A 16,103-nucleotide genomic window follows, 5' to 3' on the forward strand; every position below is an offset into this window, starting at 1 on the left:
CTCTCCTCTAGAGCAAGGGCACAATCCGATAGGGAGCATCTCCTGTGTAAGCAAATGGCATAAGTGCCCATGGTGCCATGAATTTTTGAGGGACTCTCGTGGATTGCAAAGGGACTTGCACAGGAGATGTGCCCAACATGTTACGTCCAAGGACAGTAAGTGATCTTGGCTATCTAAATTTCATGATATGCACCTCAGCACAGGGCTTTTTACCTGGCAACTGGCAGCATCTCCCAACCAGAGGAGTTCCCAGAGGCCATGGTCTGCTGAACATACAAATTTCCTTGGTGGTGGATCTGACAGTCTCCTCTAGCATTCTCTTCAGTAACGGTCAGCATGAAGCAGGACACCAGGGGCTTCCCTTTGGTTTGTCTCCATCTTTTGTTGCCCAGAGGAGGTATGCTTCAGTCTTTAATGAGAACTGCCTGAAATAATGTTAGAAGAGCCCTTCTGGATGAGGCTGAAGGTCTCAGGTAGCCGAGCATCCTCTTTCACACAGTGGACAAACAGGTGCCTCCAGGATGCTCACAAGCAGGACACAAGAGCAACAGCCCTCTCCTGCTGTCAGCCCACACTATTGGAGGTACATCAGCGTGCCATATAGGTATCACAGCTAATAGTTATTTGATTTGATTACATTTATATCTCACCTTTTCCTCTAAGGAGCTTGACTACTTGCTTCTGATATCTGGAATCCCAAGGTGTACCTCCTCGGTGCACAGAATTTCCATTTAATTATTGCAGCTGATGGATACAGCAGTGTCAGCACGCAAATGCAGAGCATCTAGTGGCCAGTGAATGGGTGTGTTAGCCAAGGCCTCAGGCAAAGGGCCATAGCTCAGTGGTAGAGCATCTGCTTGAGAACCCGGATTGAATTCCTGGAGAGCCTCTGCCAGTCAGTGTGGACTAGCACTCAGTAAGCTAGATAGACCAATGAAATGACTTGGCATAAGTTCACCTGTTCCTTGAGTAGCATGAATAATAGAATCGTGGAGTTGGAAGGGACCTGAAGTGTCATCTGGTCCAACCCACCTGCAATGCAGGATTTCCACTAAAGCAGCCCTGACAGATGCCCTTCCAACCTCTGCTTATAAACATCCAATGAAGGAGAGTCTACCACTTTCCAATGGAGTCTGTTCCACTGTAACTTACAAGAATATTGGGCTTATGCAAATGTTACATTTAGACATAGACATCCTGTAAAACAAGTGAAGACCATAACATTGCTGGGCCAGAGCAAAGGTTGTCTAGCCAAGTCCTTTGCCTCCAGCAGCACTGATGTCCATCTCCAGTTTCTCTGCTGCAGTTTTTTCAGGGCAGCAGGCTTTAGGGCTATCCTAGAACTCACCCGTAAACAACTGAGCCTTGCCTGGGGAAAGTATCAGAGAAAAGCTCTCACCTCTCTACTAGCCACCTTGGCTGCCTGCTAATAGAGAGGTAAAATTGAAGCATTGAAAATATGCATTTTATAATCACCCGGATTTATTCCTTCAGAGAGTTTATTACAACCTTTTTATTTTCATGCGTGGCAAATGTAATCTTATCTGGCGCGCCGGCTGGCCTAGCTCAGCTTGCTGAATCCGTTTTGCGGCGGAAAGCTATCAAACGCCAGTCTTCCAGGGCACACCGTGTCTGCATGTTAAAGTTGCTTGAACGCATTAAAGCAGCTGAAACGTGCATTAAAATATGGCACTTGGAGAATAGGATATCTATGCAATTAGCCATCTGATGCTTTCAACAGCTGCTTGTAAGTTAGATCCGGTGTATCAACAAAAGGGTACCTTGGAGATTTTGAAGAAGAAAGGAAAGCAAGCTTACTGGCTGCAGAAGAAGCCCTCCATTGGGAACTTCAAGGGGTTGTTGTTGTTGTTGTTTTGAAGGGATGTCAAGTTTGTGGATGTGCCATAGATGCACAAGCATCTTGAACCTCCATTTTAAACACACACACACACCCCGGCCTTTCTGCCTCTCCCCCACCCCACCCCCTGCCACCGCCTGTAGTGTTCAGGCATTGCAAGCTGATAGTGCCAAACTGGTCCACATGTTCCCAGGCACTGGGGAGCACAGCTACGAACCCTGCGAGTTCAAGAAGCAAAATCCTATTAAGATAACGTCACGGGTTTTCTGTTTTACTGTTTGCAAGCCAGCTGTAGTATCGCAAAATGGCACAACAGGGAGGTGCCTGCTGCCAAGGAGCTGTGCTGTAGATAAGATGGGGGGGGGGAGCATTGAACCTCTGCTAGAATCCAAGTTCAGGTGATAAGGAATTTGGAACCCATCCAGCCTTTTGATTCAGACAAGCAGGGGTGCACAAACTCCGCTGAAACTCCCTTTTGCCCACCTGGCTGGGGAATTGCGCTGTTGCTACCACTATCCCCACACCATATTCCCAGGACATACGACATGCTGCATTTAAATAAAAATAAAAATGAAAGGGTCAGCTTGTTCTGCTCACTGCAGTGCAAGATGACACATTATGTAGGTCAGCAGCACTTGGGTCGTTATATTTCCAGAAACTCCAGGAGAGCTGGGGAAGGCAGGATCTGAAGCCTGGTCATCTTCTGCACACATCAGCACTGTCATGAAGAGTCAGCAGTCTGGGACTTGGCTATCCACATCCGGACGCTGACCTGCCATCTTTGCTCTAGGACCAGTATTGTGAATCAGGATAGATCTGAGAAGGCTGCAGTTGCTCCGTCATGCAGGTGCCTTGGGAGGGTCAGGATCCCCTTGCTTCATTGCTAGAGTGCAGCTTTTTTGGGTTGATGGGTGCAAGCAACTTGTGCTAGCAGTGGAGTACATGGCATCTCTGTTTCCCCAGGTGACCCCAGGTTTGGACGACAAAGAAGGGGAGCTCTTTGTGAAGGGGCCTACGGTATTTCTGGAATACTGGAACAGACCTAAGGAGACCAGGGATGCCTTCACTCCTGACGGCTGGTTTAAAACAGGTACCTTGATTGGGGAGGTGCTGAAGCGCCTCACTTTGCATGCAGAAGATTCAATTCCTGGCAGCACCTCCAGTTAAAAATGTCAGGTAGCCAGTGGTAGGACAGTCCCTTCTGTAACTGAGACCTTGGAGAGCCACTGCCAGCCAGAGAGATGAGATGGACAGAGTAACTGACCTGACATAAGACTACTAACTACATTTTTTATAGGACCCCCAAGTGAGAGAGTCTTAGTGCGATGTGCCCTGTGGCAAGACTCCTCTACATTGGTTCATGGCACAAGACTATGGGAAAGATCTTCAGCCCTGGTGTGTTTGGCTGGGAACCAGGAGCTGATGCAGCACTTGCGCCTGGCTGCTGCTCGGGCAAAGTTACTGGACTAGTGTTAGTAATATTGATATATTAATACAGGAGTAGACATCGTGGTGTCCGCCATCTCCAACAGCCCCAGCCAGCGTCACTAATGATCAGGGATGATGGGAGTTGTAATTCAGCAACATCTGCAGGGCACCGTGTTAGCTAAGCATAAATTAATATATCATTTATATCTCTTGTATGCAAATAACTCTGGACTTGCCTAACTCAATTTGCCCTTGCAACAAGTCAAGAGTAGCATAGTTCCCATTCAGTGTCCACTTACCTTTCCTGTTCCATGTTGAGCAGGGATTTGAACCCAAGCCCTGCTGGGACCTCCTTGTGTTCTGTCTGCAGCAGTAATATGGTTAAGTGGTGCTTTGCTCATAGGGTTCAGTCAAGGGTTCTCCACTGATCATATGAACCCTTGGCTGAGTTGGGTCTCAGGAACTAAATATCCCCACCCCTGATGGGGACGCCATACAGTTGTGCCCTAAAAATAGAATGGTTCCTTCTGCTAGCTCCATCCCTCAGCAGAGCCTTGGAATGTAGGGGGACTTGTTAAGAGTTACATTTTGGCCTCTTAAGTCTCTTGACCCAAAGCCGTCTCGTTTTTGACTCTTTCCTATTCCTGTTACTAGCAACAGTATAAGTGTATACACATAGGACATTTGTTCTCTCTTCGTTCAGCCCTGGTTATCATTAATCTTGTAGGCTGTAGAAAGCTTGGGTGTCTGGTTAATTTCATTCCTGTCACTCAGTCTATTCCCACCCCTGCCCAGGTCTTTGTTTGCACACAGGGGGCACTTCCTCTCCGTATCGCTGCTTGTTTAATGTAATTTGGGCTGAGGAGGAATGTGAGAGGAAGACAACTATCATGCAGCATGGCACCAAATAAAATGAGCTGCAAACCAACAATGTCCCCAGTTCAAATCTCGCTGTGATAGTTTGCTGAGTGTTCTAGATCAAGTGGCTGTCAGCGTCTCATCTGCAGTATCAGAATAATATGCTGGCCTACCATGCAGGCCTGTTGTATGGATTACAGCAGGATAACATATGTGAAGCACTTTGGACAGTAAAATGCTATATAATAATAACATTAATAACCGACTTAAGTGCTTCAACCTGACTTTCTGGTGCCTTCTCTGTGGCTTTACTGTGTGTGTTCTATTCATTTTGTGGTTGGGTGGTTGGTTTTGTGACTTAAATGAGAGCTGCAGTTTGGCAAGTTTTGCTCATGCCGCAGTCCTCCTGTGAGCAGCGAGATTTTGCGGCTTGATGTTAGTGGGCAATGCAGCATTGTGGGGCAATCCGTTAAAAAAAAAAAAAGAACGAAAGGATTTTTAAAAAGTTGACCCTCCTGATGAATATTTCAGATGCAAACGAATGGCATGCATTAATTATTGTAAAGAGATGTCTTTAGGAGAAAATGATTTTGAAATTCAGTTTAATTTCATTGTAATGCATTGCAAACAGGAAGGGAGTATGTGTGTTTAATTGGCTCTCGGGGGTATGGCCTGGAAGATGCCATGCCTTTGTCACAGACCATTAGCGATACAGACTGCATAATGAGAAACTACAATCAGCTCACAGCTGCTGGCTCCTACGGGGAGAGAATGATATTAAATGGAAATCAGTATAAATTAAACTTAACCCTTTCGCTGGGCAAATTTTAACTTCCAAGCAAGAAATGCTGGCAGCGGGGTGGTGGTGGGAGAAAATGACAGCTCTTCTGAATTAGAGGCAAGTTGGAGAAGCCTCAGAAGCCACCCTCCGTCCTACCACTGTTAATCTCATTTGACACAGAGTGATGGCATTTTGATTGTTTCCCTCTGGTTGCACCCCACCTTCCCCTCCCCCTAATTTTCCTCCTGTCCCCTTTTGGATCCTTTGGAAAAAAATATATGGTAGGCAACATATTTCCAGAGCTGACACCTCTTGATCCACAGTGAGATGCAGGTTTGCAGGTGAGACTGCCTTGTTAGCTATTCAGAAAACTATTTTGTATGGAGGCATAGGAAGGAATATAGGGAAGCTGTCTTTTAATTGAGCCAGGCCATTGGTCCATTAAGCTCAGTATTGTTTACACAGGCTGGCAGCCAGTCTCCTGGATTTCAGGCAGGAGCTTTCCTCAGCCCTACCTGGAGATGCCAGGCATTTACCCTGGGGCCTTTTCCATGTAAAGCATGCATCACAGTCCTTCGGTACACAAATGCTTCACTGAGAAAAGACCGGCTCTTCAAACTGAAAGTCGTCCTGAGCTCCCCACTTGTATTCTGCGGTTTTAGTAGATACTGTCCTTGTGTCTTGAAACTTGATCCCTGTAGCAATGAGGTCTACAAACTTTTTAAAAAAGAAATTGAGCAAATACTGAGATACTCAGAAGGTTGAATTCTGCTGTTGTGCTGTGGGTGCACAGAACATACCCAACCATACACAAAAGACTGAGGAGCAGCATGCTCTTCCTCTTCTATCATTATGAATCCCAGAGAGGTACCTACTCCAAAGCATTTTGTAGCAGCAGCAAAATGAGTTCTAGAGGAAGCATTTGAATGAGTTAAACAGAGTTAATTACTGCCATGGTGTTCCAAAGAATGCAAATGAAGCAGATTATAACTGCAACAGGGGCATTTACTGACACAGCTCTATCATGGCTTGGGGAAAATACCTTAAAATCCTACTTGCCAGCATTAGAGTCTTAACTGCTCGTGCAACCAGGCACTCAGGATTTTTACAGTCCTAGTCACAGATAAAGAGAAAAGATAGAGAAAGGCAGCAGTGAACAAGGGAAGGAACTATACTCTTACCCAACTTAGGTCTGAATACGGCCACTTATGTCCCCCCTTCCCATCCTGGGCATGGGGCCCAATGTGGCAAGGCTGCTGATGAGGCATTCTTCAAGGGCATGTGGAAGCTGGCCCTCAGTTGGGGTGGGAGCACAACTGGAGCAAAGTAAACCTGGCGACGGTGCGCTGCTCTGCCTCTAATAACTTCTGAGCCATAATTGAGCATTTTGCTTATTGCTAATGACAATCCTAGAAACCAGCAGGTCAGCAAATGAAGAATAATTGCTAGCAGAGAAAGCACATGCAGATTCTAACATGCTGCACTTGGTGATGGATTGAGCCACATTAAGATGGAGCTCCAAAGTTCTAGGCAGATAGGGTAGCTAAAGTCTGTCAGGGTCAGAAAGAGAGCTAGAGGTGGGAACAAATGCCCCATGGATATAATGGAGGGCTGTTAATGATGTGTGTCTGTGTGTGCTTATTTATGAAAGGAAATAATGCAGCTGGCCTTGGCTCACCTTGCAACTGTTCAGGCTCTTACTTATATAAAGAAGCATCTTCTTCTGCGTCTTGACATGCCAGTAAACAACCCCACATATGATGAGCTTAGCTGTGTGTGAACAACACTCTCCCTGTCATTGGCTGAGCTTCTGTGGCGTCATGAAATGTTCACTAACATTCTGACTTATCCATGGAATGATGACAAACTGCGTGTTCCTGTGAGGGATGTGAAAGGTCACTTTGGTTCAGATAGACCTTTATACATGAGCCCCATAAAATGCAATAAATGCAGTCCACATCACGAAAACCACTGTTCTCCACAAGAAGAAGCGACCCAGGTGAATTCAGTGTAAGTAGTCACAAAATCACTCAAGCAATTACAGGCAGCATTCTGAAGTTCACGAAGAGTACGGTACTTCCTAAATTGCAAAGTGCTACGAAATGGTGGGGCGAAAAGCAGCACTCCTAGCACATTAGCATCATGTCCACGGTTTCATAAATCCAACTGTTGCTTTTGTGTTCTCCCAGTACCTTAAAATACGGACATAGTCGGCCAGGAGCTTTTCCTGCTGTAACTCTGTGGAAGTGAATATAAGAGCGCAGAGTGGCTACACTAGTTTGGTTGAAAGATGGGCTTTCATCTTGAGTGTCTATGTGCATCCCCCTCCCGCTGTGCAAAGGATTTCTCCCAAAGGAAAAGCACGCTGTGCAGCATGAGTGGCAGGGAGAGGCAAGATCATAGAGCTATGTTCTCCCCGAGGATAGGCTCGCTCCATTCACATTTGCCCACACATCTAGGAAAGTAGAACCTGGGAGTATTTGGTGAGATTTATTTTCAATTACAGGTTGAGGCAGAGACATGACATAGTGCCGACTTTGAAAGTGGTGCATAAATCCTGCAAGCAAATCCATGTATATCAGCTCCATATAATAAGACTTTATTGATTGCTATATTGTATCTGTCAGAATAAAACTCCCTTAATGCCTGCATCAGGGCCAGGAAGATAGAGGCCTTGGCTGGTAACGGAATCTGATTCAAGAATCAATGCAGTTTGATTAATATGTCGTTAAGAAAGTAAGAGTTATTTAACTTGTTTGATGCGGGCTTTAAACCGATGACTCATTTCTATTAAGCTCCCCTGCTTTTGAGCTGTGCAGAAAACATAAATGCGATCAATGTTGCTCTTTTGCATGTAACCAAATCCTGTATTTTGGTATTCAGAATTTATATTACAGTTCCTTTTACGGAAGTCCCAGTCTCTACCTCTCAAATGCATTTCTTATAGGTCCAAAATAAATATTCGCATACCCTAAGCTTCCAGGGCTGGCCCAAGACATCTTGCAGCCTGAGGCAAAGGATAAGATGGTGCATGCACACACAGGGGAGTTGACCGGACTAGTGGTTGAATCTTGCCTGAACACAGATGATGGGACAACATTGTCCATGATACCTGAGGGTAGCAAGCTAGTTTATGGAGCCCAGGAGAGGTTGTATAACACACAGTGATCTGTCTTCCAGTCAGGGGGATACAGTCCCACTGCCCAGCTTCTGTAGCCTGCAGCAGTTACCTCTCTTCCTAATAGTGGGGCTGCCTGGCAAGTTTCTGCAAATGCATTGTGCACCACACAGAACAGACTGCTTGATTTCACCATTCTGAGAATCTTAATTGTTGTTTCTAAGTAGCGAAGGCACCCAGAGGATGCGATAATTTTTTTCCTGCTATTTCTGCAGTTTTCTGTTTTTCTACCCAACAGTCTCAGACATTTTGCAGGGCACCTTGAATATCATTGCCTTTAGGGATCGCAGCTGTAAATCAGACACATTTTGGAGTGTGGATTGCAGTGTGGATGATTCCATTGTTTAGGTAGGATGCAGGTTCTGTCTGTTGCTTTTCACATTTCCCCAAATTTGGATGCTGCCCGCTGCTGGTGGACTGTGAGCACAATTGACAGAATACCAAAAAGGAGGCAGTGGGGGATTTTCAAATCATGAACATGGCACTAATGTGCAATGATATTTATTTTTAAATCTAACATTTCTTAACACTTTGCAGTTCAGGAACTACTAAAGCAAACAGCTGTCACTGTATTCCTCATGAGCCTCAGAATATATTTTCACAGCAGATAATTCCCCCTTCACCTAAAGAAAGTAAATCTGGTAGAGTCCACATAATTATCTGCACCTGTGGAACTACTTGGCAGTATCCACTTCAGTCATTGATGGATTTCCTTGTGGCAGGTCAAGTTTAAAAATGTTTAGACCCTTGAAGGCAACCGACCAGGACTTCTGGCAGTCCAAGGGCAGAATGCCAGTGCTCTGCTAAACTCCTGGCCCTCCCCCAATGGCTCATAGAAGAAGGATAAATTATGCAAGATTTGCAGATATGCCTGATTTGCAGAATCCATTCAGGTGTAGAATAGATGTCATATTGGCACAGAATTTCAATCTGTTCTGTGGTTAGCCCTGAAGGTTCTGTTCATTCCCCTGTGAGTCCTTTTGCCCTTCAACCCTAAGAGGATAGAAGACCAAAAAAACAAAACAAAAACACCCCTTTGCTTGAGCTTGGCTGGTCTTGTTCTGTTCCCTTCAATGCCAGCTAGCACAGAGAAGGTTAAGCAGATGGCACGCCGCAATACTACACTGAGTTGGCAGTGGCTTTTTCTGGCTCCTTCCAATCCCCAGAGAGAAGCAGGTGTTCCCCACTCCGGGGTGGGCATTTGTTTCCATTCATGGGCGTTCACACCTGAGATAGAAATCACTTGCGCCTGTTCGGCACAAGCTATAAATAGGAACATGTCTAATTAAAATCCTAGCATGCAATATTTCCCCATGTTTGTTTACATTGTCTCTCCCAGTCATAAATTCGATTAATACTATTTTTTTGTTTTAAATTATTGCTTAATTATGAGCTCCTGCAAATGTTGCATATGACTTATCAGCAGGGTAAGCCCGCTGCATGAAATACACACGCCCAAGGCTGGGAAGAGGGAGAGCTTTCTAGTAGCCAGAGGTTGAGATCCAGAGAGTGGCCTGGTGGGATGATGTGATTAACTCAGATGGACTGGGAAGATCTGCTTAGCCTTGACCTCTAGGATTATGTCTCTTTTGACATATCCTTGCCTATGGATGGTCCCCTAACTTAATTAGCTCCAGCAGCAAGGAACTGTACTCTAGCTTTGCCCAGGGATGGGAACATCTGGCTTAGGGGTCACGTGCAGACCTCAACTTAATTTCCTGTTGGTGGTGGGGGAGGGACAGGAACGGGGGCAGGGCTTGCCCACCACTGGCTCTGCCCCTGTCTATCACTGGCACACAGTCCCCAGTAGATTTCTCACAAGGGAATATGATAGAAGCAAATGAGGAATACCATTACTGGGCCACCAGGGCTTCCTCAGTTCCACAGGAAGGACATCACTGCCTTGGAAGCCATTTCCAAATGCCCAAATATATACAAAAATACATAAGAGGCCTCCAGTCTGGGTTCCATCCCTGGCATTTCTGAGTAGGGCTAGGAATGTCTCCTGCCTGAGACCCTGGAGAGCTGCTGCCAGTCAGTGTATACAGTATGCACTGAGATGAATCAATGGTCTGACTGAATATAAGGCAGCTCCCTGCATTCCTAAATAGGACATTAAAGATGGCCATTCCCTGGGCAAATCTGTATTTGGCCTTATAGCTGCTGTACTTCAATCAAAAGAAACCCTGAGACCATTGAAATGAGCAGCTGCAAAATTGGAATTCATTGAATAATATTATCCAGTCTCTCAGGATAGTATGGGTAGTTACTGCACAAAGAAAATGTAATTGTCCCTCATTTACTGTTCAAGCTTTGATGCACTAGCAAGCACAAATTTATGTTTAGATTGTGCATTATGTTTACGTTTTCAAAAGCCAGCTATCAGAATATATGGTCTTCTCTCGCCAACTTAGGTTATAACCAGCTATGCCATAACCTCAGCTGTTCTTTTCCAAGCAATGGCCACAGCAGCATGGGGGTTCTGACCCAAGCAGGAGTTCATGGCAGGGTCAGGCAGGACAAAGCAGTGCAAAGTTCTGGCTTCAGCAAGGCAGGGTCAAAGAAGACAAGTTTACTTTTCCCAAGTTGTAGTAATAGAAGCCAGGTATGTTCACATATATTTGGTGTGGGGGACCTTTGGCATTTGAGAACTACAACTCCCATCATCCCTTTGCCATTGGCCATTCTTGCTGGAACTAATGGGAGTTGTACTTTTGAAGGGCCAAAGGTTCTCCACATTAGAAGGAAATCAGCAAGATGCAGATAGCACTTTGGACAGCTCCACTGAGAGTTTAGGACTAGGTAGGTGACATATAGAAGCAAGACTCAAATTTTGCTTCAGTAACAGGCAACCCCAAAAGAAACATTAAACACAGCTCCATCTCCAGCTGTGCCTTTGGTGAGAGGAGTCTCTTGAGTTAAAGGGACCTAGCCTGCTTTAATGCCTGTTGACTCCAGCCAGAGAAAGGCAATGGAGTCAGAGAAAGGCAATGGAATCTCCTCAAGCCAGAAAGGCACTGGTGCAACGGGCTGCTTTTGTGCCAGCATTTCTAGGGTAGTAGAAGGTGATAGTTCAGGGGCTGGCTCTGAAGGTGTTTCACTCTTCCATGCAGAAACTTCCTCTGAATCCATAGTATTCTGGAGTCATGACACAGCCGTACACGTTGAGTTCCATTCATACATCTGATAAAGGTTTTCTTTCTTTTTTCATTTTCTGTTATTTCATGTAGCACACTCACATCTTCAAGGCTTGGCAGGTTGGTTGGCAAGGGCCCACTGTGGCTCAGAGGTAGAGGTGGGAATGTCCCTAGTCTGAAACTCTTGGAAAGCACTGTAAAGAATATTGAGCTGACTCTGTAGCAAGCAACATCCTATGATCCTCCTCTTCCTTGCATGTAAGGAAAAACAGCATCCCAAAAATGGAGGTGGGGGTGGAATCTGATAAGAAATAATATCACAGTATCCAGGGCTTTGTTTTCTCAGTTTTTAAAGCTTTCATCCCCTCTCCCCCTCCTCCCCACGCTGCCTTCTTTCACCCCAGTGTCTGGAAGCAGTGGCTTTGTTTGCAACCTCCCCAGTTCAAGGCCAAATGCCTTGTAAGCAGTTAGCCTTTTATTTAACTCTGGTGTTTTGCCCAGCCAGCTGATAAGGACATGTGAAAGAAGAAGAAGAAGAAGCCTCTGACTTCTAAGGGCTTCCAATTCCTTCCCACTCTGTAATCCTGGGCAGATAACATCATTGGGAGTGATAGCCCCAGGCTCTTTGCTTTCAACAGAAGCCTCCCTGTGGGCTTCACTCAAGACAATTGAGAACATATTTACTCAGAACTAATGGCATTGTGATGGAAGCAGAAATGGGGGGGAGGGAGGGTGGCTGCAGCGCTTTGCTTACAGTAGTTGGTGAAGGAAGCTTCTCTATTTTTAAATAAAAGGGCTACTTGGACACCTTTTGCAGGGAATCCTCTGCACCACTGCCACTATGCCCACCCGCTGCTACCTTGGTGGATTATTTAACAATCCTGCTCATTCACGGGAGACAACGGGAAGGTCACTGCATGGGCATAGCGGGGAGAGAGTTATTGCTTGCTTTAGCTAGACGTGTAATTGATCCCGGAGCTGTTCTGCAAAGGGCAGGAGCGGAGCAAAGGGGTTTTAACTCCAGCATCTTGGTTATTGCAATTACTTTTTGCCAAGCTTCAGCCTCTCAAGCTGCTGAGTGGCATGGCACTCTCTTTTTTCCTTTTCACCATCTGCAGGGATGCCTATAAATACTGAAATGCTAATGTGAGAGAAAGTAGAAAAAGGGAAGGAAGGAAGGAAGGAAGGAAGGAAGGAAGGAAGGGAGTTTCCTATTTATGGTGACCTGTTTTTTTCTCTAGAAACTCTCCACAGCACCTTGACGGAAGTTGACAGGGAGGAACATTTTTATTTCATAATACAAGAACTCAGGGTCACACAATGAAATCAGGTGGCTGGAGCTTCAGGACCAAAATTATCTGCATCCCAGAGTACATTGCATAATTAACTTATGGAACTCACTGCCACAAAATGTGGTCTTGTCCACTGGCTTGGGTGGCTCTAAGGGAATTAAACAAATTAATAGAGGGTGGATCTCATGGTGGCTGTTAGTCATCATAAGGGGGACATGCAACAAAATGTTGCAGTGCAAAGTACTCCTTTTCAGCATGCTAGCCAGCCAGCCATATCTTCTTTCAGAATATTCCATTCCGTTCCACCTCTTTGCTTGTTTTCAGTCTTCCTTTCCTTCAGTTCTAAAAGTCAAGCCAGCATTCCATGGCCCCTGTGTATGTTCAGGCCTGGGCTGTTTTGCGTCTCCTACCCACCTCTCCTTAGAGACCCCCACCGCCCAAAAAAATGTACTTCTGTAAATCTTTTTTGCTTGTATGGTGCTATCTTGACTGCATAAGGCTTCTTTCAGAGAATGAGTTCGCCATGTGGAACCATGTTTAGAGGCAGTATGCTGCTGGGGAGCAACAGCTAGTCTGAAGAGAGGGCTATGTGCCTCTATGGATGGATATGGCTTAATGGGGGGTGGGGGTGGAGAGATGGATTGTAAAATATTTTGCCCTACAGCTAAGAGACAAATCACCATGTGGCATTCCTAGGAGGGTTGGGTAGTTGGCAGTTCAGTCAGCTCTTGCTTAAGAATAAAAATAATAATTTTACTATTTATACCCCACCCATCTGGCTGGGTTTCCTCAACCGCTCTTGGCGGTTCCCAGCAGAATAGTAAAAACACCGTAAACATTAAAAACTTCCCTAAACAGGGCTGCCTTCAGATGTCTTATAAAAGTCAGATAGTTGCTTATATGTAGGGAGGGTGTTCCACAGGGAGGGTGCCACTACTGAGAAGGCCCTCTGCCTGGTTCCCTGTAACTTCACTTCTCACAGTGAGGGAACCCACAGAAGACCCTCAGAGGAGGACCTCAGTGTCCGGGCTGAACAATGGGGGTGCATTAAACACCCAGTGCAGGTATAGCCCTTTGGAGGCCCATCCTTTTAGGATACCAGATTTGCACCTGATCTAATTTTAAAGCCTACAATCTACACACACACCAGAGATTTCTGCACATTCCAGTGACTGATCTGTCCTTTCTGCCTTCAGGGAGAGGTAACAGCAGGGCCAGTACGATCTGCACAACAAGGAATCAAGGCTCTTGTTGTTGTTTTTTAGTCGTTTAGTCGTGTCCGACTCTTCGTGACCCCATGGACCAGATCACTCCAGGCACTCCTGTCTTCCACTGCCTCCCGCAGTTTGGTCAAACTCATGTACGTAGCTTCGAGAACACTGTCCAACCATCTCGTCCTGTGTCATCTCCTTCTCCTTGTGCCCGCATCAGGGTCTTTTCCAGGGAGTCTTCTGTTCTCATGAGGTGGCCAAAGTATTGGAGTCTCAGCTTCAGGATCTGTCCTTCCAGTGAGCACTCAGGGCTAATTTCCTTAAGAATGGAGAGGTTTGATCTTCTTGCAGTCCATGGGACTCTCAAGAGTCTCCTCCAGCACCATAATCCAAAAGCATCAATTCTTCAGCGATCAGCCTTCTTTATGGTCCAGCTCTCACTTCCATACATCACTTCTGGGAAAACTATGGCTTTAACTATACGGACCTTTGTTGGCAAGGTGATGTCTCTGCTTTTTAAGATGCTGTCAAGGCTTTGGCACATTATAAAAAGCCACCTGTGCTTCAAGGCAGGCACTTCTTGCCTTGCCCACTTCCTCAATTACCTGCCACAAATGAGTCTCAGCAGGGTGAAACCCAGGGAGCGCAGGGAGCTTGCCATGCAGGTCCCTCAACAGCACTATTAGTGGTTAGTAGCCAAATGGAGATGTAGGAGTGAGTGGCTTGGCATTCGTCAATGGAAGGCTACCTTTGCCGAGGCTCCTGCCTCCTAGGTACCTGAAGCAGGTGTGTGAGAGAGAGCTCCTCTGCAGCCTCTCCCAGAACTGTTGGCTTGCCTCCATCCTGCCTCTTGTTGAGGAAGAGCTTATTAGCAGAGTTCTCTGCAAAAAAAAAGGGGGGGGGAAAGCCCTTGAGTGGGTTTCCTTTTCTGTCTTTCTGTTGTTCTTTTTTAAAGGTGTAAATGCCAGGGGAGGCTCTACCAGCGCCTCGCATTCTTTCATCTCGGCAGGGCTTTGCCCTTTCTCGCAGCATGACTCTGACAGCAGGCTCTGTGCTGCTGTGCACAGAATACAAACAAACTCACGGAGTTCGGAGCATGACAAGAATTCCATTGCAGGCAGGCAGGATGCTGCGTGCTCCAGGGCCCTCCATTGCGAGAGCTTCTGAGATCCGCTTCCCTGGTTAACTCCTTCTCTCCTGGCCACGGAGTGATGACATCCAGGAAGGGCAGCAGAGCACAGCTTCTCCTCATGGAGAGTGTGAGAAATGGAAGAAAAAACAGGGCACTCATAAATATATGCGGTTGGCATAGAAGAGGTGGACACCAGCCTTTGGGTTTAAAATACAGTCACAGCTTTTTTGATTAGATAGAGCTCATAAATGAAAAACTGTGACCAGGACATATGTCAAAGATGTCTCTTTTTTCTGTCCAAAAACATCTGAAAGGCTGCAGGTTCCCCATCTTTGGCCTTGAGATTTTTATTATGTTTATTTTTAAAAATAAATACATAATAAACCTACAGGCCTTACTGTCTCACCTGCCAATTGTGATTGGTATTCAGTATCTCATAGCCTATAGAAAGGTGACATGCATCCCCCACACCCACACCGCAAGGAAAGGAAAAAAATATGCCCACTCCTAGCTGATAATCCTACTTGGTTCCTCTAGCCTAAAACCTGGGGGAAGCTGTTGTTACTGTGATTGGCTGTGTCTTCTCTGCAGCCTGCTGGCCACAAATGAGTCTCAGCAGGGTGAAACCTAGATACTAGGAGAAGATGGACAACTACAATGGAGAATCAAGTTCTTTATAAGTATTACTAGATAATAAGCAGATGGCAAGGTTTTGAGGAAGGTTTGGACTGTCCTTTTGTGCTGTCTCCTTTCCCCACAGAAGCCTTTGATGCTTTATTAATCGTTGCAGCAGTAGGAATCCAGAAGACACCAAGAGTCTATAGGAAGAGATGCAGAGGGAATCTCTAGCAGCCACCTCAAGCCAAACTTTCCTTACAGTGTGTTTTGTTTCAGGCAGCAGTGCCTGCTGCTCAGGTGGGATGCAGCTAGGAGACAAATCCACCCACAGTCTGGTGATCAGAGTCTGGTCAGGCCAGGGTCAAAGTCCAGCAAGGCTGATTAGCAGACAGGAGTCAGATTCTTACATATGTGTTCAGACAAACTGGAAAGTCAGGTTTAAGACAGGGTTTCCCACCACACCCCCCAACAATGGACCACTTGAAAATTGCTGAGGATCTGTGTGGATTTTCATGCCTATTGTAGTCATTATATTGCTAGATGCTGTGGGGTTTTTATTTGTTGTGTATACAGACTACCCTCATGGACACCTCGGCAGACCACAGCTGGG

General features: G+C 45.9%; 1 protein-coding gene across 6 annotated transcripts in view; it reads left to right on the forward strand.

The window, feature by feature from the left end:
* The window catches only part of ACSF3 (acyl-CoA synthetase family member 3), a 64,053-nt gene that overhangs the window by 35,778 nt on the left and 12,172 nt on the right, over positions 1-16,103 (forward strand). For 5 of the 6 annotated variants that reach the window (XM_081017813.1, XM_081017810.1, XM_081017809.1 and 2 more), the window contains one exon: positions 2,822-2,948. The exons of the other annotated variant lie outside the window; for it this stretch is intronic. In XM_081017813.1, the coding sequence (XP_080873939.1) occupies positions 2,822-2,948 (127 nt within the window). The remainder of the gene's footprint in view (positions 1-2,821; positions 2,949-16,103) is intronic. 6 annotated transcript variants of the gene reach the window in all.

This window comes from Podarcis pityusensis (assembly GCF_964106645.2).
Source record: "Podarcis pityusensis genome assembly, chromosome: 8".
NCBI lineage: Eukaryota > Metazoa > Chordata > Lepidosauria > Squamata > Lacertidae > Podarcis > Podarcis pityusensis.